The sequence below is a fragment of the Leptopilina boulardi genome, unplaced genomic scaffold, assembly GCF_019393585.1.
Source record: "Leptopilina boulardi isolate dan_hultmark-lab unplaced genomic scaffold, ZJU_Lbou_2.1 LbouV2_31, whole genome shotgun sequence".
Classification (NCBI taxonomy): Eukaryota; Metazoa; Arthropoda; class Insecta; order Hymenoptera; family Figitidae; genus Leptopilina; species Leptopilina boulardi.
Genome location: NW_026137874.1, coordinates 1,642,613 through 1,666,254, shown reverse-complemented (window position 1 = coordinate 1,666,254; position 23,642 = coordinate 1,642,613). Strand labels below are relative to the sequence as shown.

General features: G+C 25.5%; 2 protein-coding genes across 3 annotated transcripts in view; one reads left to right on the top strand and one right to left on the bottom strand.

Moving 5' to 3' along the window:
* Window positions 1–23,642, top strand: part of LOC127283298 (SUN domain-containing ossification factor) — a 172,688-nt gene that overhangs the window by 69,911 nt on the left and 79,135 nt on the right. For both annotated transcript variants that reach the window (XR_007843331.1, XR_007843332.1), the window contains exon 9: window positions 3,378–3,412. The gene's annotated coding sequence lies outside the window, so the exon portion shown is untranslated. The remainder of the gene's footprint in view (window positions 1–3,377; window positions 3,413–23,642) is intronic.
* On the bottom strand, window positions 965–23,117 carry LOC127283308 (zinc finger protein 34-like). Its single transcript, XM_051308082.1, has 7 exons — window positions 22,559–23,117; window positions 17,644–17,946; window positions 16,840–17,058; window positions 14,820–15,043; window positions 12,012–12,162; window positions 3,628–3,830; window positions 965–3,483 (listed from the first exon to the last, which is right to left on the bottom strand). Exons 1-7 carry the CDS (start codon window positions 22,575–22,577, stop codon window positions 3,433–3,435), a joined length of 1,170 nt encoding a protein of 389 aa, XP_051164039.1. The 5' UTR covers window positions 22,578–23,117; the 3' UTR covers window positions 965–3,432.

The following is a 23,642-nucleotide window of genomic DNA, read 5'->3' as shown; positions in this document are numbered from 1 at the left end:
GTTCGATTACTATATTTATAAACAAAATATTTAAGTAAATAATTCAAATTTTAATCTATTTCTAATTAAACTTTTTTATTTAAAAATAATTAAAAGAAATTTTTTATTTTTTTTTGTACAATAATCGAACTCGTGTTTTTTCTATTTATTGATTATTCTCTTGACGAGTCTTCAAGACCGCAAAAATAATATACAATTTTGCCCCGGTTCGTATAGACATAAGAAACTCCTCTTTGGCACCAATAAAATAAAATTATTCTTAATTGAAATTATAGAAAATTAAAAAATGATTTTTTTTTCTAATTTAGAGGGAGGGGAAATATTTTTATTCACAAATACCTTTTTCGTTTAGTTTGGAAAAATTAATTCTTTTTTTAATAAAATTGTTTAATTTTTTTTCGCAATTTTGAATTTAGGATTTTTATTTTAATTTTTTTTTTTTTATTTGTTCATTGGAACAATCTTTTCAGCACGGACGGCTTTGGCTTCGATGGACTATAACATGTAATTAATACATGTACTTTATTTTACATGATAGTAATTAAGCACGCAAGGCAATATTTTCTTGGTATTCAAGAGATAGAATAATTTTTTTTTTGTTCAAATTTTTGAAAATATAATTTATGATTTTTAAAAAATTGATTTTTAATTCATATTTTGTAATTAAATAATAATAATAATGATGAAAAAATTCATTATTAAAAATTTTTATGACAAATATAATTATTTAATGTGATTAATAATTAATTAATAATTAATTAAATTTAACTTAATTTCAATAAAAATGAATCCGATTAATTATTTAATTTAAGTTTAATTGAATTTCAACTTTAATTTAAATTTAATTAAATTTAAATTTTGTTTAAATTCCATTAAAAAAATGTTTTTTTCAATTCGATTAAATTTCAATTTTTCAATTTGTTTGAATAGATGATATGAATATTTTATTTAATTCAATAATGCATTTCAATTTATGTTAAACAAATGAAGTGCAATTTGTGTTATTATAGAAAACAAACTTATTTTTCATTAGTGACTCATTCAGTAATTTAGATTTTTCAAAAACAAATAATACAAAAATCTATTAATGGAAAAAAAACATTGTCATAAAAAAATTTAATCATTTTGAATTTTTTTTTCCTTTTATTTTTTAATTATTAAAAATAATTTTTTTTTTCTAAGTAAAATCTTGAATAGAGTAAAATTTGCTCTCTTGCATTTTTTTTTTTTGTATACGTCTAGTATAAATATAATAACAAATTGTATTAAATACATTAGTTCAGGTATATGTGTGTTGACACCGAAAGGCACTCTAGTCTATAATTATAATCGTATATCTATTTGGTGACACGTGCATGAAAAAAAAAAAATGTTGATTATAAATTTTTTTTTTTTCCTTCGATTTTTATGTAAAAATTGTTTAAACAATATTTATTTACATGTATGAAATGTATTTTAATTATTTAGGAAAAAAAAAATGTTGAAAAATTTTCTGAATTTACACGGATAAAAAAAGAATAATTACCAAAAATTTTTATAAATTTTACAATTTTAATAATTTAGATAATTAATAATAGTTACTGTGATTTTTATTAATTTTTTTTCACGCACGTGTAACTGGTATCTATTTGTAAATATATATAAATATTTATATATATTTGCATATTGGACGGTTTAAGATTCTCCGACGGATCATTTTTGTTTACGGACATTTTTCATTTCTCCAATTCATATTTTTTTTCTATTCTTTCTCACTTTACCTACTTTTAGAATCCAACAGATCTTAAAATTTTTTTTGAATTTTTTTCTCACATCTACAAAATATTTGATTAATTCAGCCAAATGTTTGGGTAATTTAAACAAATTTTAAATATTTTGTTGATTCAACCAAATAGTTAGTTTAAGGGGGGAACACCAGTTGTAACTTTCGAAATATCGATTTTTTTTTTGGTGCATTTTCTTAAAGTATACATATTTAGAAATGTGTCTGTAAATTTCAAAGTTGATCCGGTGAAAAATAAATGAGATATACAGAACACTGCAGCGGCGCGTCCCGTGGCTTCATACAAGGTGGCCAGCCATACCTGACCCTAACGACAGATGGCCTTTTCCTATGATTTAGAAACGGCAACCACTGCGGAAGAGTTATTATATGGTCCAGGAATCGATGACTCTTTGTAACTTAGAAACAAAATTTCTTCTGAACAAAAAAAAGTAAGTTGAAACTTTTAATGCGTTTTTCTCAAAATGACATTTTCCAAGTCGGTGACCACGATTACTCGAATACCATTAAACCGATTTATTTAAAATTTAGTGTGCTTCATTTACACATATAAGTCTAGTTCGTGATCGAAGGATTTTTTTTTTTAATCAAAACTTTTTTTTATATAGCTGAAAATCGACCGTATTTTTTTAACGAAAATCATACTTTTGACTTTGACAGGTCGCCATTTTGTCAAATTTTTTTTTTTTTTTAAATCCTTCGATCACGAACTAGATAATCTTATAATAAATGTAAATCAATTTCATTTTTGTATTTCAGACGAAGTATACTTGCAGAATGCTGGTCACCGCAATTCGCCTTTTTTCTTAAGACGCCACTTCAATGGCTCATATCTCCAAAAGTTTTTGTTAAAAAAATTTTTTTTTTCTTTTAAATTACAGCTTTTTACATGTACTTTTAACTAATAAATAGTATTCTTTAAAAAGATTCATTGTTCTTTTGGAAAATATTCTTGAAAAAAGCATTATTTTTTGAGTTACAACTGGTGTTCCCCCCTTAACAGCTAATTGAAAAAAAATATTTGGTTTATGTTGCCATTTTTTTTTAAATGCTATTTTTTTTTATAGAAATTGAATTTAACTCCCATTTATTTATTTGGATTCTATAATCAATGAATAAAAGATTTGACGAGTAGCGTGAAGATGAAATCTCATTTTTGAATCATCGATGCAATCTTGATTATGACGGAGTTGCAGGTGATCAATCATCGAATGCATTTTGATATAAAAATATGATCCATCAGAAATTATTGCACTCATATATATTAAAAAATTAAATTTTGATTCGCCGCGTGCGCTCTCGCCACTCTTTAATAATTAGCATAAATTAATTGTTACTTTAAAATCGAGAAAGTTTAAAAAAAAAAAAAAAAAAATTAAAAGAAAGAATAATTATTGCCTTGTGACTCATAAACGAGTGTTTTAACAAATGGGATTTTTATTTTTAATTTCCTGGTCAATTGCGAATGTATAATTAAAATTTATCCATTTACGTTTATTATAAGTAAATCATCTTTTTTTACAAATTATTTTTGATATTTATTTTAATAAAATTAATTTTTGAAAATTTTCTTTAAAAAATTCTTTTTTTTCAGATCTGCTGGATTTCGTCGAACTCGCCATTGAATTTGTAAGTCGAAAAATATTCATTTACTGTGACCTAGGTAATTTGTTTTTTTCGAAAGCGTTTTTTTTTTGACTCTGCAAATATTATACACATTGAGATATATATATATATATTTATATATTATTTTTTTGAAAATATTTGAACATTTTTCAACACTCGTATGAAAATCAAGTGATAATATGTGATGGTAGGGGTGATTGTCTAATGTTGGGTGGTACCTGAAGAGATCGATAATCAAGAGCAGGTGCTGCTGGATGTTGTCCCTCGCGATGTCTTCTTAGGTCAACTTTTCTTTGGAAAGCCTTGTCACAAAGACCACATTGGAAAGGTTTATATCCCGTATGTTTTCTCATATGAGTTATCAAATTGCTACTCTGGGAAAATGCCTTTCCGCATACAACGCACTTGTGTGGTTTTTCACCTGAAAAATAGAAAAAAATAATTTTATAATTTTTTTTTGAAAATTTATATTTATTATATATAAAAAAATACGATAATATAAATTTTACTAAAATATTTCACAGTAATAATATTAAAAATAATTAAATAAATAATTATTAACAAAAATTTAATAATAATAAAAAATGTAATTTCGCATTTGAAAAAAAAAAAATAATAAAAGTGGGGCGAACGACAATTTGCTAAAAACTAATTATAGAAAATTGCAATTATTGTCAGTGAAAAATATCAACAAGTAATAAATGTCATAACAATGGCAAAATGAAATTAAGTCGATTTATCACAATACAAATTATGGATATGAAAATTGTCCGTCAAGGTTAGCAAAAGCAGCACCTGAATCAACTAATAAATCATATGGATCGCTCTTCATAAAAAAAAAAGAAAAAAACGATTATGAGTAAATCCATAAATTTATACACATTTATTTTTTTTTTCATTATTTATAATGAGAGAAAATGATACAAGAAAAAAAGAAATTTTTCTTTTTTTTTTTTTAATTATATAAATAAATAAAAGAAGAAGAAAAAATGAAACGGAAAGCGACTCATATATATATATATACAATATTTATATGAATAATTTAGAATATATTTTCACAATTTCACGGATGCAGGTGTCAGATAAAAAAAAAACGTTTTCAATATATTTAAAATAATATCACGTGACAAATTATGATTATTCCACTTGTCATTTATTCAAGATCAATTACCATAATGACAATCTGTGATAACACAGCCCCCTTATATTGAAAAAGCAATTCCTAATGTTGAACAAACCTTATCAATTATTGTAATACAAATTGTCTTAAAAAAAAAAAATTTCATTAAAATTTGTTCTATAAAATATTTTTTTTAATAAATAATATAATAATTATTTATATTGTTATTTATAATAATTATTATTTTATAATTGATATATTTTTACTAGTTTCTTCAATGGTCAATTTTTAATTAAATTAATAAAATTGTTTTAAAAATTTTCCAGTTATTTATAATAAAAATTTAGTATATTACAAATTAAAAAAAAATTATATTTATTTAAAAATTAATGTGTTAATTTTTTTTATTTATTTAAAATTCAAGACAACTGTATGTGCTTTTGTATAGCTGATTAAACATTGAATGTGTTGATTTTAAGGAAAGATAGATTAAATAATTTTAAATGCGAAAAATTATTAGATTATTATTATTATTATTATTATTATTATTATTATAAACTAAATGGGTCACAAATTTTTTTTTTTCTATTACAATTTTGTAACAAAATTTAAAACAATAAATTTTTGAAATAAATTGACAGTAAAGGTTTACAGTTAATTTATTTATAATTTTTCAATTTTGCAAGTAAATTTTGCAGTAAATTTGACAGTGAATTTTATAGTAAATTTTACAACAATTTTCTACGAAAAATTTCAATCATTTTTAAAAATTTGTTAATGAAATATTAATATATATATTAATAAATTAAAATTTAAATTATTAATTAAATATTAATTTATATATTAATATATATATATATTAATAAATAAATAAATAAGTTATTATTGTCTATACAATCGCGTGGTTGTGAAATAATATAATTATTAATGAACACATTAATGTTTAAAGTTAAGCCAATAATTAGAGTGACAGGCAAAAAAGGGGGAGGGGGGGGGGTTAAAGCAATGTTTGTTTAGAATGTCAGCGACCGAAGAAAATATCGATTCATATATATATATATATACACAACTCATTAACGAACCCTTTTGCCGATGACTTAAATATTTACCAAAAGGTTCACTTAAAGACTCTCATTTTAATGATAGACTTACAAGAAGCGATTTTCAGTTTTTTTTTTAATTATGTAGAACATGCTTAATGAACCCTTCTATATAGAAATAATATCGCGTATACACTTTCCGAGTTTTCCTAATGAGAACAAATCAACGAATCACTATTAAGTCTTAATTATTTATTTAAATTCATTTCAACACTAAATTTACCTTTTTCTTTTTATATTTTTAAATTATTATAAAAAATATAATAAAAAATACAAAAAAATATAATAAAAAATTAATAAAAATTATAATAATTATAGAATAATAATAAAAAAAATAATTTATAAAATTCGAAAAATTTCATTTTTTTAAAGAATGAAAATAATTGAAATAATTCCAATACATTTTCCAAAAAATTGTTAAAAGAATTTATATTGAAATCAATTTTTTTTTTTTTTTTATTAGATTGCCACATATTTAACATTGAACTTGAGAACGACAACACCTGAAATAACATATTTGATTATTAATGTAGATATATATGTAGAAAAAAAATCATAAAATCGATGTTGAAATTTAACTGCTTTTTTGTTATCTTTTTTGTAGAACTTCGAAAGAATTTTTTTCTCTCCTTTTTTTTTAATTGTTAACATTTGCTTTATCGTATAAATATTTTTTATGATAAAAATAAATTTTTCTGATTTTTGAAACGCAAAAAAAAAAAATTCCTATAAAAAATAATGATATATATAGGGTATAAAAATTTCTTTGATCTACATTTTATATGTATTTCTTGTTAAGTAGTTTTTAACTAACAAGTAAAGTGAAACTATGCTAAGTGATCTTTATTTGTTAAGTGTGTGTTTCTAAAGTCCTGATGACTATTGTTTTCAACTAACTCGCGCTCAGCTAATATTATATATAGTGAAGAAATGAGGAAAGAAAAGAAAATGCACAACACAATATATTAAGATATTAGTTGTTGAAGGGAAGTTTTGAATAAAATTCTCCGAACTTGGAATATATTGTGCAACCCTTTTTTTTTCCTATTGAACGCACACACATATAGGTATATATATATAATATTGAAACAAAAGTTGGGCGGCGAATAGAGAGAAGAAAAAGGGGTAAGGAAATCAATTTGCAAGACTCGCGTCTAGTGTGTTTTCCATTATTTATAGTTGCGGATAGGTTCAGTGACCGTTCATTAGAAATGACGAAGAGTGCATTATAACTCTTTCAGTGTGCATTTTTGTGCACGCTCTTTTTTTCTTTTTCTTCTTTTTTTTCTACTTTTTCTTTTTCGCCGGTAAATCATTCAAAAGATAGATGAGGGGCCATATAGTTTCGAATATAGGAAAAACTCCCGATGATAAGTAGGTTTCTGCATAAGAAATAGCTTCACTATTGTTGTCTCCCCAAGGGATAATAAAGAAATATAATATAAAAAAGTGAAAAAAAATTATTATATGAAAATATAAAATAAGGTACATTATTTAAAAAAAAAATTAAAAAATAAATAATTTATATTTAATATTTTTTTAAACTGAAATTTTTGGTTGAAAATGACTAAAATTTAGTAGAAATTTGCACTAATTTAAATTAGTGAATTATAAAATTTAGTGAATGTAATTTAAACTAAAAGAAAATTTTTTCTTCTTTTATAAAAAAGTAAATATATACAATATATGGAAAGGCACGTGGCTTTAATTAAAATGCATCATAATAAGTGTAAAACATATCAGTTATATATATATATAGTCGGACAGCTCTAACTGATTCTTTTACCTTGGTCTATAATCTTGGCAACAACCCTTTCGCACCTTAATCGCGATACGGCGCGTCGCCTTTAGAAAGTATATTATGGAAAAAAAATGTATATATATATAGGCTCTCGTGTTGCCCAAACACAGGCCAAGCGTGTCCAGGAATGACCGGAAGGAAGGCACGATGGGAAATGGGCTGTTTACCGTGTGCTAAGTGAGCTTCCGGCGAGAAAAAAAAGCGCGTGTGTGGCACGTGACTGACACAAACTGACGTTTTTGGGGTGCATGTCCCCTGCTAATTAAATTCAAAAAAGGGGTTCAAATTAACGAAGAAAAAAATATAAAATACAAAAAAAAAAGAAGACACAAAACTTTTCTTTTTAATTATTACAATTATCATTACTTAATAATTTCCCCAAAAAAAAATATTTTTTATAGAGAAAAGAAATTAGAAACAAAATAATTGAAACAATTATAAATTATAGAAACAGAGAAAATTAAAAGACATTAAAATAAGCTGCAACGCTTATTATTTTAATCCAATTTTGCTTATTTCAATACCAAAATGGATTAAAATAAGCAAAATTGGATTAAAATAATAGCTTATTTTAATGCCTTTTAATTTTCAGTGAAAATTATAAATTGGCAAAAAAAATAATAATTAAATTAAATAAAACGTAAAAAATTATCTAAAATTAAAAAAAAAAAATTATTATAATTGAATAGAATTACAAATTTTTTCTTATTGTAATTCTATTAAATTTTTTTTTTTATCAATTTATTTAATAAATTAGCTGAATATAATTTAACTGAAACTATTGTCGCACACATAACTTATATAAGTCAGAGGAAAAAAAAAATGATATAAAATTTATCAGTTCATATTTGAATGTAAACAAAATGAAAAAAAAAAAATTATGTTTTTACGGTAATTATATGCAGCTTCTAGTTTAACCTTGAAAAAGGCACGTAGGCAATTGACAACATTTTCATGCTTCGATATCACTGTTATCAGGTGTATTTTGTCTCTCAATATCGCGCGACTTGTTGCGGCATAATCACACTCCATTTCTTTTTACTTTCAAAGATAAGACGATTTATCCCTAAATGCAAAAAAAAAAAAAAAAAAAACTATAGCTGATTCTATGTATATATATAGTCAACGATGCGCTAGGCAATTATATTGTTTCTAGGCTAGAGCAATTATTGTCTTTCTTGTTTATTTCAATGTCGTAATAATGACTCGGTGTCCGTCGCATCGAACCGGTTCAATTTATCGTAACCAAAGCATTTTCTGCTTTACTGTCCTGGGGTCCGCGATAACTTGACTGTTATTTTTTTTTTTCTGATAAACATAAGACTTATATATATTTTTTTTAAATAAATTCTTTGCTTGCGCAAAAAAAAGAAGGAAAAAACCGACAGTGGAAACTTTCAAGATTTTCAAAAAATTAAAAAATAAATTTATTTGACTCAAATAATTGGTTATTTGGAAATATTTACTTGAATTGGTTCAAATACAGTTTATTTAAAAATTATTTGCTTCAAGTAAATATTTATTTGATAATAGTCAAGTTCAATTCAAACCGATTATTTGAATCAATTTTTTTCAGTTTATTTATTTTTATTAAATAAATATTATTTTAGTCAATTGTATTTGTTTCAAATAGAGAAATTAATGTTTCAAATAAAATTTATTTGATTCAAATATAAAAATTTAATTCAAATAAAAATTATTTGGTTCAAATAAGTATAACAGTCAAGTAATTATTTGAATCAAATATATTTTTTGTACACCTAGAGAAAAGATTTCTTTGATTTAAAGAAACCAATTTCTTTGACTTTTCTTTCATTCGAAATAAAATTGTCTTTGAAACAAAATAACTTCTTAGTTTTATAGAAAATTTCTTTGATTCAAAGAATTAATTGATATAGGGTCAAAAAAAAAATGATTTATTTGGTTTAAACAAAAACTTTTCTCTAAGTGTAAATAGAAAAATAATAATAATAATTTTTTTAAAATAAACTCTTTCTCTCTTCCTGATACAGAATTTTTCAAAACCGAATTAGAAAATTGTACAATTTGATTGTATATTAAATTCATAATCGATAATTTGAAAACAGTGAAACACTTTAAAGCCATATAGTTGTCGGCTGATACAATGGTAGAACTTTACAAATTGACAGTGTGACCCCTTAATATCGTGCATTATTGAGAAATCGACGCATGTATTTTGTCTGATTGTCATGTTGGGGTGGATTTACCGCATAAGGTTTTCATATAAGTCCAAACCCCTTGAATTCTGCAGCCCTCTTTCTTCATGTAAAGAAGGCGGATCTCTGCCATATAGTAAAATAGGGTTTCATATATCACATTAATGTTACTTTACACACATATATCAACTTTATATATATATATGTAGTTCACATCCTGTATAGTTCTAATTTCAAATCATTCTTTCATATTCAAAAATACATATTTATAAATTTATCACAGATTTTTAAATGATGTTATAATTATCCGTATGACATTGTATTAATAACTATACGCAAACTACAATTATTAGAAAATAAATCAAATTCAATTTTTTAATTCAAAATTATCATAAATTTTATTCAAACAAAATATTTTGATTATAACTAAATGTAATTTGCTTCTCATATATATATTTATTTGACAATCGCGGTGAAATCGATAGAAAAAAGTTTCTTCGAAAACTTTTTTTTAGAGCCCCGTGTTTTTTTTTTTTTTGTGTGACTGTTATTAAGTTTTCAATTGAACAATGAAACAATCGTGGATTACGTTGAAATAAATAATTGCTCTTGACAAAAGTTTAGAATAAAAGTTCAATTAGGGTTGTAAATATTTCAGAATCTCCAATACTGAATTTGTCTATATAGAAAAAAAATACAACCTGCGACAGGTTTTTATATATCTATATATATAGTTTCGGCAGGTGTTAAAATTACAGCAACGCGATTTTTACAACATCTTTTTATCTCTCTTGTTTATGTTCGAGAATATATGTTACAACTTTTTTTTTTTTTTTTTTTTTTTTTTTTGTAAAATTTTGAGAAAATTTAATGACTGACTTAAGTGAGCTGTAACATTAACGAGGCGCGTCTTTGTGAATAATTTAAAAACACTTTTAAAGTTAGTGAAGCTTACTCTTGAATATGTGTATATACATATATATATATATGCAAGAAACATTGGATCGTTATTGCGCGCGACCGGAAAAAGTAACCTGTAATTTTTACCGGTGCCCTTTAATACTTTCCAAACGAGCGATAAATATATATATATATATATATACATGTGCGCGCATCTATGTATATGAAGTGTGAGCGCATAACAAACTTTTTGGCCCCAAAATATAGTGTATAAGTGAATTTTTATTTCGCTCATATTTTTTACTCAAATGAAGACAAAAGTGTATTTCCTGATTATAATCTAAAAACACTTTACCCACACTTTAAAAAAAGAATATTTTATCTTTACCCACACGGTCAGGTTTATGATTATGTAAGAAAAAAAAAATTATTTTTCATTAATTGCATATATATGCAATGGAAAAAAAATTTTTGTTTCGAATTTTTACTGAATTGGTAACTTTTACTCGAACTAAGGTACCACATAGAAAACTGCAGTACCAGTCGGAATTTTACCATTTAGTTAGGTACCACTCAGTTTGGTAACACTTTATTGGGTACCACTTACTTTGGTACCAGTCAGAATGGTACCACTTGGTTAGGTACCACTTACTTTGGAATCTTTTAATTAGGTACCACTTAGTTTGATACCACTTAGTTTGGTACCACTCAGTTTGGTACCAGTCAGAATGGTACACCTTGGTTAGGTACCACTTAGTTTGGAATCTTTTAATTAGGTACCACTTAGTTTGGTACCACTTAGTTTGTAACCACTTAGTTAGGTACCACTTAATATGGAACCACTTAGTATGGAATCTTTTAATTAGGTACCACTTAGTTTGGAACCACTTAGTTTGTAACCACTTAGTTAGGTACCACTTAGTATGGAACCATTTAGTTTGGAATCTTTTAATTAGGTACCACTTAGTTTGGAACCACTTAACTAGGTACCACTTAGTTTGGAACCACTTAGTTTAGAACCACTTAGTTTAGAACCACTTAGTTAGGAACCACTTAGTTTGGAACCACTTAGTTAGGTACCACTTAGTTAGGTACCACTTAGTTTGGAACCACTTACTTAGGTACCACTCAGTTAGGAACCACTTACTTAGGTACCACTCAGTTAGGAACCACTTAGTTAGGTACCACTTAGTTAGGTACCACTTAGTTAGGTACCACTTAGTTAGGTACCACTTAGTTAGGCACCACTTAGTTAGGCACCACTTAGTTAGGAACCACTTAGTTAGGTACCACTTAGTTAGGTACCACTTAGTTTGGTACCACTTAATTAGGTACCAGTCAGAATGGTACCACTTAATTAGGTACCAGTAAGAATGGTACCACTTGGTTTGGTACCAGTAAGAATGCTACCACTTACTTTAGTACCACTTAGTCGGGTACCACTTAGTTATAGAGGTTCTACTAAATAATAATAATAATAATAATAATAATAATGAAATCTTACCAGTGTGAATGTATGTGTGCTTTTTCATGTCGGATTTTTGATGAAATCTTTTGCCACAATAGTCGCAAGGGTAGGGTCTCGTATCCGAATGAATTAATAAATGTGTGCTTAATGTACTAGATCTCTTGAAAGCCTTTCCGCACTGCTTGCACTGAAACATAAAAAAAAAATTTATATATTTTTAAATGGAATATCGAAAAAATAATTCATTGTTTAAATGAAATTTTTTTTCTCCATATATATGTCTTTTTTTAAAAAAAATTCATTTAATGAAATTTATTATCGAGTTTAATAATGCCGAACGCGGCTGTATTTACGCAGCACCGTTTTCTCGACGTATTATATATATTGTTAGAGGCGCCATGCCTTGACAATACCGCATCCATTCTGCTTTATTGGACAATGAACCATACGTGTTCACAGAATCATATATTCCATGTCCTTCTCTATATTTCTATGAAATTATCGATACAAAACATTTTATGAATCATTCCACTACTTTCAATCGATTTATTAATATACTTATTTTTTTTTTTTATCTTTTATCGAAATGAACCATTTTAATAATTATTTCTTTTCTTGAAAATAAGTGAAAAAAAAGTTTATACTTGAAATTGTATAACAATATTATATTATATATTATTATAATAATAATATCAATAAGAAAGAAAAAAAGACAATGTAAATGGAGAAAAAAAATTCGTATTTTTATTGACAATAATCGCGAGTAAATTTTCTCTCCCATTTATTGAAATTATATTTTTTTGATGATCCCACGAACAAATTGAATATTATTATATCCTTTCGTGTGAAAATGTGCATTTAAAAAGAAAAGCGTAGTATAATATACCGAATGCGAGAAAAAGGAATGAATCTCAAGAAAATAATAAGGCAATTGTGTGAAAAGATAAAGGGTGAGGAAAGTAACACTTTTTTTCGAAAGTATAAAAGCATCAACTTCCGGTTGAGTTTTACAAGACAAAGAATATATAATAATATTGATGACTCTCTCGTTGGTTGTTAATGACTAATTTTCAGATTTGCGAATATATAATAATTTCCTGAAAATTCAATCGTTTTTTTCTTTTATTAATACATTATTTAATTTTATTTAAAAAAATAAAATAATTTGATTTTATTTATAAATTAAATAATTTTATTTTATTTCTAAATTAAATAATTACGAAATTAGTTACTACACTTTTTTTTCAAACTAGTTTTCACAAATGAAAATTTATTTATTCGTATGTTTTTTCTTTGTTTCTATAAACTATCAAAGATTAATATAAAGAAAAAGATGACAAATTTTATGTTCATTTTATTCTGATGCAGGAAAGTCATTAATTTACATTCGAAAAACTGTTGTGTTTGCTCAAATGCAATGCATATCAATTATGACGTCACATTTATATATATATAAAGATACATATGAAGATTTAAATCTTTGTATAATGTATAAAATTTTGTGGAAATTTTTTGCCTTGTTTTTTTCTAAAACTTTTCAAATTTTTTTCTTCATTTTCTTTATTCTTAAATGATTTTTCAAAAAAAATTTCGATTAATAATTAATTTGAGTTTAAAAGAAAAAAAATATACGATTTTATCGATTAGTCATAAACCTCGAGTCCTTCAATATTAATATATTTTTCTAATATTGTCAACGCTCACAGTTTTGAAATTGAAGTCGAGTTTAACTGCAAGAGTTCATGGAAAATCGAAGCATTTTTACGATCTCCAGTGGAAGCTCCACATATATTTGTCATAAAACAACTATGCCAGGGTAATTCACGGGGGCTTACAAATATATGATAACACTTTTTTTTTTTCCTACGCGTCAAAAACTCCTTTACAATTTTCCTCTAATAAAAATAAGAAATTATTTCCAATTGATTCTCAGATTTAAAAGCAGTATTTTTTTAGCCTCCTTCTTTTTTTTTTTGTAAATAATGACTATATTTTTATAGAAAAAAAAAATCATTTTTAAAATTATACCAGTAGAATAAAATATGGGAATAAAAAAAATGTTTAAACTGATTTTTTTTTAAAAAATGTTTTTTCTTCATTACGAAAAATAAGTTTTATTTTTCTTTCAATATTAGAAAAAACAGTTTAGGTAATTGAAGAATTAATTTCTTCAACTGACACTCCTATTTGGTCAATGTCCGAATATAGAAGATTCATTTTTATGGAATCAATATAGAAGGCAAAGTGAGATTTCTAAGACAGATATTTATTTTACCTTCCACGAAATAAGTCCAACTATCGCGAGTTTATCTTTAATCTTTTACTGTTAAAGTCTTCTCTATTTTCCACCACAATATGGAGGAGGGGGGGGGGGGATTCTATATACGAGACTCATGGGACCTACTTCTGGCTTTTGATTTCTTTTTTCTCAAGTGCGCGTACTTCGCAAAAACATTTACTGTCATGTGAATCAAGATTATATTTTTTCAATGTTTCATGATTTGTGACAGAAAATTGAAAAAACAAGTTTAAAAAAGAAAAAAGATTTTTTTTTTCTTTGTCTTTTTTTTATCATAAAAATATAAAATTGTTTAAAATTTTTTTCACATTTTAATAAATATTTTTTCAAATTTTTGAGGCTTGAAAATTTTGTTTCAAAAATTTTGTAAAAATAATAATAATAATAATAATTCCCCAAAAAGAATAAAGAGAAATGCGGTTTTTTTTCTGTTTCTTAAATTTTCCCATGAGACAAGACAAGGATTTTTGAAGGGAGGAAGTTAATGATGAAAAATGAATGAAGTTTAGTAAAGAAAAAAAGAAAAAAAAGTTTTGGAAACTTACCTGAAAGGTTCTCTCGGATGACGAGGGTGGTGTGAGGGGGGAGTGGTGAATTTGTCTAGTTATTACCGGCGTTGTTGCCGAAGGGGAATGTCGATCAGATGGTACCCTCGTCTCTCTTGCTTCCCTTTCGCAAACTGAGCCAGGAGACCAGATTTCGCTCTTCCGACTATTCGTTGAAGAAACATCGCTAGGTTTCGTGCTCAGATTTAACGGCACTTCTTCATCTGTAATTAAAATTTCAAAGATTCCTTTAGAAAAATATTTTTTTTTAAATTTTAATTAATTAGTAATATTAAAATTAATTTTAATTACTAATTTCATTAATTAATACTAATTGTATTAACTAATTAAATTAATAAAAAATAATTTTAATTATTTAATATTTGACTGAATTTAAATGCAAATTTAATTTTCGTATTAAAATAAGAAGTCAAATATTTAACACAATGTAAAAAAGAAAAGCGGATTAGTATTCTAAAAGTGAATTTTTAGAAATAGACGGATGAGAAGAGAAGGCATTGTCCTGAAGTGAATTTATACGGTGGCTTCTCGATCCTTTTTGCCGACAGGTGGGCGACATGCGAGCGTGCCAGAAGGAGAAAAGAAGCGAGAAATGTGTATAAGGGCCCCTCGTAAGTGAGAGGGCAAAGGAAAGTAAATAAAGTGTACCTGCCCTCATATATATTCGAAACAAAAAAAAAAAAGAAGAAAATCAAGGAAGAGAAAATTTCTGTTAAATAAAATCAGGGGAAAAAATCCGAACAGGAAGAAACAAAAAAAAAATATGCCTTTCCTAGCATCGAATGACACACAAATCGTTTATAATCCATAGGAAAAAAAATTGGACGGAAATGAACCATAATTAAGGGGAAGAAGACAAAATTCAAATCTGTTTTTGAAAAGAGATTTATTCTTTTTTACTATATTATTTTAAACAAAAAATCTAAAATTCTTTTGCAGGAAGAAAAAACTTTGTTAAGTTCAAAAATTTTCATTCTTCAAGCTTCAAAATTTCATTTATCGAGGTTACAGTGTATTTCCTTTGTAACAAAATAATACAATCCAACCTCGATATTTATAGTAAGGGAGGGGAAATATTTTAAAATCTCATTTATTGAGGTTCCAGTGTATATTTACTTCGTGAATAATTCGACGGAGGGAAAAATGATACAGTGCAACTTGGATAAATCGAAATGGAAGAGATACGCTTCAATATCCTATTTATCGAGGTTACAGTGTATTTGCTTAGTAAAAAAAAATTCATTGGAGGAAAAATAATACAATTCAACTTGGATAATTTCTAAGGAAACATCGATAAATCGAAATAGAACAGAAATGCTTCAAAATCTCAGTTATTGAGGTTACAGTGTATTTCCTTCGTAAAAAAATTCATTAGAAGAAAAATAATACAATTCAACTTGGATAATTTCTAAGGAAACATCGATAAATCGAAATAGAACAGAAATGCTTCAAAATCTCAGTTATCGAGGTTACAGTGTATTTCCTTTGTAACAAAATAATACAATCCAACTTCAATATTTATAGTAAGGGAGGGAAAATATTTTAAAATCTCATTTATTGAGGTTCCAGTGTATATTTACTTCGTGAATAATTCGATGGAGCGAAAAATGGTACAGTGCAACTTGGATAAATCGAAATAGAACAGAAACGCTTCAAAATCTCAGTTATCGAGGTTACAGTGTATTTCCTTCGTAAAAAAATTCATTAGAGGAAAAATAATAGAATTCAACTTGGATAATTTCTAAGGAAACATCAATAAATAAAAATAGAACAGAAACGCTTCAAAATCTCAGTTATCGAGGTTACAGTGTATTTCCTTCGTAAAAAAATTCATTAGAGGAAAAATAATACAATTCAATTTGTATAATTTCTAAAGAAACAACGATAAATCGAAATAGAACAGAAACGCTTCAAAATCTCAGTTATCGAGGTTACAGTGTTTTCAAAAAAAGGAATATAATTTTTTTTTATTTTTTAATGGAAAAGAATGAATATTTACCGAATTTCGCCTTCTCCGGTGTACATCGACGGGGCGATGTGGCCCTTGCAGGACTCGGAGGTTCAGGATGAACCGGTGAACTGGTGATGTTCGTCTGTTGAGAGGGGATTCTTGGAGGAATGAGGGAATGAGGTAACAGAAGGCCTACAGCAGCATGGTGGGCCCACCATGCAGTACTCGCAGCCGCATATCCCCCATACATTAAACCGCAACGCATTTCTGTAACATAAGAATCAAGTCATTGAAAAAAACAGAATGCTATATTACGCACGGATTAAGGGGCTATACAAATTACACATTTTGCTTCATGCACTGCTTATAAATTGTCCCCACTCCCAATATACAAAATAATAATTTCCCTACATACAATTATATTTCTATGAAAATAACTTTAATTCAATAAGTTATTTCTCAAAAAAAAAGACACTGTTATTTAACTAATTTTTTATTTATTATTATTGCCAATATTTATTTTATTGAAAAATAAAAAACAGCAATAATAATAAATAAACAAAAGAAGGAAAATACAATATAAAATATAAATAAACAAAAAAAATTTACAATATAAAAAAAAGAAAAAAAATTTTTCCATTGGAAAAATAATTTATTATAATCTATAATGAAACGAATCGTTGAAAATAGAAAACAAATACAAATTATTTGAAAACTGTTATCTCTTTAGGAATATATTAAAATACGAAGTATCAGGCAACACTGTTATAAAAAAAATTATAAAAAAAAATTTATTTTTAAAAATCCTCTTTTATTTGAGAATATTTTTTTCTTTTTTTTTTTTGAACATACCTCGTGAGGCTGCATGCGAGGAAACGGGTAAATTGGGAAATCGTTGTATTTCCGGATTATAGCCAGAGACAATGGTAAAGGCGCTGAGTCGATCCTGAGCTGGTTGACTCAGTGTTGATGGATTTGAAATTGTACTGCTTGAACTACTGCTACCAATTCCACCAGGACTCCAGGGTGATGGTGGTAATACACTGGGACTGTTGGGTGGCGAGAGTGTCGCTGGAGGCGATAAAGCTCCCGCTGGAACACCTACTGGATTGCAGTGCAATTCCGGTTTTATGTACCACGATCTCGACACTGTCTCTGCAATTAATAAGGGGGGCAATAAAAAAAATTGCTTCTTTAAAATTCATATCCAAAAAAAATTATCACTTATATTCAAAAATTATTTATTTATTTCAATTTTTATAATTTTAACAATTTTTTTATTGCATTTTTTTTAAAAAAAATTGTTTCATTAAACAATTTGCAAACTTTTGTAATTAAACAATTTTTGAATTGTTTAAATAAATTTTTAATAAATTTTTAATAAATAAATTTCCAATGTAAAATATACTGAACGTAAATTACATTTAATATATATTACAGTTGAAAGAAATTACTTTTAGGGATGAGAACATCATTAAATTGAAATAAAAAGGGACATTGTTTTTTTTTATCAGAAAAATAATCGTCAATATTCGTTGATGTACAAAAATACAGGAACTAAAAAAAAAGTAAATCGAAAAGTACGTGAAGCATATATATATATATATATATATATATATATATCAAAGTGCGTGCATCGTTAGAAATTATTATTATCTGATGTTGGAGGGACGTGATTGTCCCCAGTGTGCTTTATATTATAATACCTATATGTGTCGTGACGATTTCACGTTAATGACAAAGCTTTAATGATAATGAAAATGAAAATAATAATAGCAATATCGTTAATAAATATATATTGACACGGTGACGACGATTTCACTTTCCCAAAAAATCCGGAAGCAATCGCTTTTCTGATTTTTATCATTTCTTTTTTCTGTATTAATGATTTTACAATTTAATTGCTTTCTTTTATTTTTATCAAATATTTCTTTCATATAAAATTAATAATTTTTATATTAAATTAATAAAAGAAAATTTTCAATTTTTTTTTACAAAATTAAAGATTTTTTTAATTTTTTTTTTTTTAGAAACAAAATAATAATAAAACTAAAACAATTTTATTTATATATTCACTGGTGAAATATTGTTATTAAAAAATTTTAATTTAAAGAAAGGAAAATTTTTACACTTTAATCGATATAAAAAAATTTATTATTTTTTAATTTAATAAGTATGTATATATATTGTTTTTTCTTTTTTTTTATTGTAATAATATAAATGAAATCTAAATTTAAATTTTACGGAAATGATTGCTTTTTGTCCTTGATCAAGAAATTTAATCGTGTATATAAATTCAACTAATAAAACATATTATCTTATATTTTGATTTCCTTCAGTTTAAACAAGTGACAAATGAAATTTTTGTCATCGCTTTGGTTGAGAAAACAATGTTAATAAGATAGATTTGTTTTTTTGCACTTGTTAAAACAATTGAAAATCCAATATTTTATATACATATATATATAAAAAATTCTTTTTTTGAAGGTTATCTTTTTACGAAAAAAATATAATCTTTCTGATAAGTGTCGAATTTTTTTTTTTTCATTTCAATGTTAAAATAATGTTCAAAATTTTGCAAAAAAAAATCTGAAAAAATATTTTATTTAATAAAAATTTGTTAATTATATACTAGCAATTATATAACTAAAAAAAGTGAATCTAAATTGATCTATTATCACGAATAACGAATAGATAATGATTTATGAATAAAATTTTTATACTCTAATTAAAGTTTGCTTAACAAAATTCTATTGAATATATTATCAAACTTTGATCGAGTGTGGTTGTTCAAATATAATATATAAAAGAACCAAAAAAAATTTATAATCATTTCTATAGTATATTTCTTTAATTCAATGAATTCTTTTTTTATGCAATAACAAAATTTTGTTTATCTTTTTTTGGACTATTTTTTTCTCCAAAAAATATATATTTGCATTTCCGTTAAACTCTTTCTATTTGTATATATATAATGCATATGGATAAATACGTTGCGCCTATCTATATAGCAATCGACTAATTAGACAATTAAAGCTTTTAACGGTGCTCGAGCATTAAATTACTGTAAAAAAAATTATTGTACATTTATGCTGTTATATATTCAAAAATAAGATTTGCCTACACAACAATATTGTTAATAATTTTTAACACTATTAACAACGTTAACTATTTTTATTAATTTTAACAAATATTGTTAACACAATTTTTTCAATTATTAATAGTATTTACAATTGTTAACAATATTAACAATATAAAAAATTATTAACTAATTGTTAACAGAATTCACAATTGTTAATAGTATTTATAATTATTAACAATATTGACAAAATTAATTAACAATAATTATTTATTGTTTGTTTCATTTTTATTAATAACAATAAAAAATATTAATAACGGTTATTATTAATTATAATAATAATTAAATAATAAATAATAAAAATTTTATATTTCTGATTTAATATTTATTAGATAACTTTTCTTATTCAATATTTTTGATTTCGAAGTATTATTAGTACAAAAGAAATCTGTTCTAATATATATAGTCTATTTAATACCTTCAATTTAAAAAAATAAAGATAAGCATTTTTGTGTCACAGGTGAAAAAATGGTAAATTTCATAATTCTCAATTTAAATATATCAGATTTCTATTACAGATAAACCGCGGATGTTTAAAATAATTTTATCAATTAAATATTTAGTAATAAAATTGTATTATTTCCACCATAGAAAATTTTTACCTTCATATAGTTTTGTGAATAGCGAAATTCTCTTATTTCACGAATGGAAATATATTGAAGGCTAACATTGTGGTTATGGAAATTTATGTCAATATATATAGACATTTGGAATTGAATAAGTTTGCTCCACATTAACTTATAATGTTATACATAGTCTTTTGTTAATTTGCATATTTCGAATACCAATATTTTGAGATAAAAATAACTACTCATTTAATAGTAAATAAGATTTATTATCATAAAAAATATATTCCACGTGCTAATAAAGATTTTAATGTATAATCTGCTTTTATATTTTTATAATAATAATATAATATATTTTTAAAATAATAATATTCTTCAAAAATGATTTTTATATACTATATTTTGAAAAGAAAAAAATAATAGTAAAAGTACTTTAAGTGTTTTTCTCTTCAATTAACAGTATATAATATTTTAATAACATATGTTACTATTTTTATAAATGAGAAACGATCTATTAAATTTAACAGATATCATCATTTCAGAAAAATGTATAATTTATTTCTATATTAAAATATAAATTTCTTTTGTGCTAACAGATGGTCTCGAACTTTATATAAAAACCTATTTATAGAAATGCATTTATCTCTCAAAAAAAGAAAATAATAATATCCACATTTGTTTTAGACAAACATATTTAAAAAAAACACATCTATTTGTTATGTCGAAAATTATTAATCATTAATGTTGATAATATTATTTCTATATTTTATATTAATTTTTTTTAAATAATGGATTTTTTTACTAGTACAGATTATTAAGAAAAATAATTCATAATACAAAACAATTATAGGGAATAGATGTGAATAATAATTAATTATGAATTATATTTACTCAAGCATGAAAAAAGGAACAATTTTTAAAACCGAAAATTGTATATTGATACATATATATTCTCGATCATAATTAATATGATGACATCTGTTGATTTAAATGATCTTTTCATGAATCAAATCCTTGATGCATAATATATGATGCGGAAATTATAATTTTTTTTTATCTTTTATAGATTTTTGTTTTATAATATAATATTTAACATGATTCGACACATTTTTGTGCACATTTGATGAATATAATGAATATAAAATTTTTAAAAAAGGAATTTAAATTTCATGTATTATTTTTATACTTGATAACTATTATTGTTGTTTTTGTGTCTATTTATAAATATTTACTATATTATTTAAAAGTTTATAAAAATCGCAAGGCCTAGATTAGATTATTATTCTTGACCTATATATATGTTTAGAATATTTCAATGCAATTTTATTCTTAAAATAAAAATATATTTTAAGATATTTCCGAAAATATTCTCAAAATTTAGAATATATATAGTCTTATTAAATTTGAATTTGGAATTTAAGAATAAATATTTTTTTCGTTTAGTGAAATTTCAGTCAATCATTAAAAAAAAGAAAAATATGCTACTGTGTATCATGAAAATTTGTACCCAAAATTTGAAACATGATCCAACAACCAAAAGCATAAAAATCCACAGAATTTATTGTCTTTACAAAATCTTGAATCATAAATTCTGTTTTTGAATCTGTAATTTTATCAAAAATTTTTATCTATAGTAGAATTCGTTTTAACAAAATTTTGTCCGAAAATCTGAAAGATGATCCAAAAGCAGAAAAGTCTACAGAATTTGTTATCACAAAATCTCTAATCATAAATTCTGATTTTGAATCCAATTTCAAAAGCTTTCGGCACAAATCTTTATTGATGATCAGTAGCATTTGTTTGCTAATACCAAAATTGGCATCAAAAATTGAAAACCAAAATCAGATATTCTGTATCCAATTTTAAATCTGCTAATCAACAGTTAAAATCTGCTAAAAACCCTCTTGTTCTACACTCTAAATCTGAATCAGTAAAATTTTCACTGATTCAGATTTAGAGAGTAAATGGTAATAATTTTTACACCTAATATACAATTCATAAATTTTCAAAATCCTTTCAAAATCAAATAAAAATTTATTTGCCAAATGCGGAAAAAACTCACCACACATCACGTTTCGCATATGTTCAACACTCGTTTTGCGATCTAAAATCTCTTCCTCTGGATCATTCCAGGATACAAATCCACAAAGACAGTGTGTTTATATAGTAAACCACTAAACTTGAACTTTTGAACAACTTGATAACCAAACTCACAAAGTTCGTCACTTACACACGTGTGTCCTTTATTTATTTCCTTCTTCCCTTTTACTCGAAACAACACATTGTCCTCTTAAATATAGATGACAAAATTACTTTTCACCGATTTAAAAAAAAAAAAAAAAACCCTTTATCAGGGACACTTATATCCAGTAAAATTTTGCAAAAAAAAAAAAGATAGAAACAAAAAAATTGTTGTAAAGTGAAAAACAGAAAAAGGACTCTCGTCGTATTTTTGGGACCGGTTCTCTCTCACTGATGAAAGGAACATGAATGTGTCCCAACGAAGAGCAGGACCCTGACTGACCCAGGTTAGACGAGTGGTCTGTTCCCTTACCTGCACGGTTTTTTTCTTCGAAACCACTAACACAGGGTTGCACACATGGCACATTGGTGTTTCACGTGTGCACGCTACCTGTACGCTCCGCCCACACGTGGTGGGGATCATCTTCTCTTTCACCGATGCTATCCTATATAATGCTATCTAGTCTCGATTCTGATCATCCACCTCCCTTATGTGTTCTGCCCCCCCTTCTCATACTCTTTTATCGCTCCGCCACCTTTTTTCTCTCTCTCACTCACTCTCTCTTCTCTCTCTTTGAAAACACCTTTTATATACCTCCCACATCTATTACACCTATTTGAGAGTTTAATACTGCTTTTTCATTCGCGTTCAGAATCATATGCGCGTTCCATTTATCAATCTGAGACGATTTTTTCTTTTTAATTGAGTAGGGGTGATTTTTATTGAGGGATGATTTTCTAAAGGGGTTTGTCGTACAATAGATTTAATTGAGTAATTTTTTTATTGGTTGCGGGGTTTTGTACATCTTTTTATTTTTAAGTAGGAAAAATTTCACTGATATATTCTGATTCGAGACTTTTGTCAGTGAGAATTTAATTTCAATATGTAAAAATTTTCTGATTGA

Bases quoted from the DNA above. Each gene is read 5' to 3' on its own strand.
- LOC127283308 (XM_051308082.1), bottom strand. The intron at 12,163-14,819 runs GTAAGTTTCCAA...TTTATGTTTCAG, and splicing joins CATCCGAGAGAACCTTTCAG to TGCAAGCAGTGCGGAAAGGC. The intron at 3,831-12,011 runs GTAAGATTTCAT...TCTATTTTTCAG, and splicing joins GCACACATACATTCACACTG to GTGAAAAACCACACAAGTGC.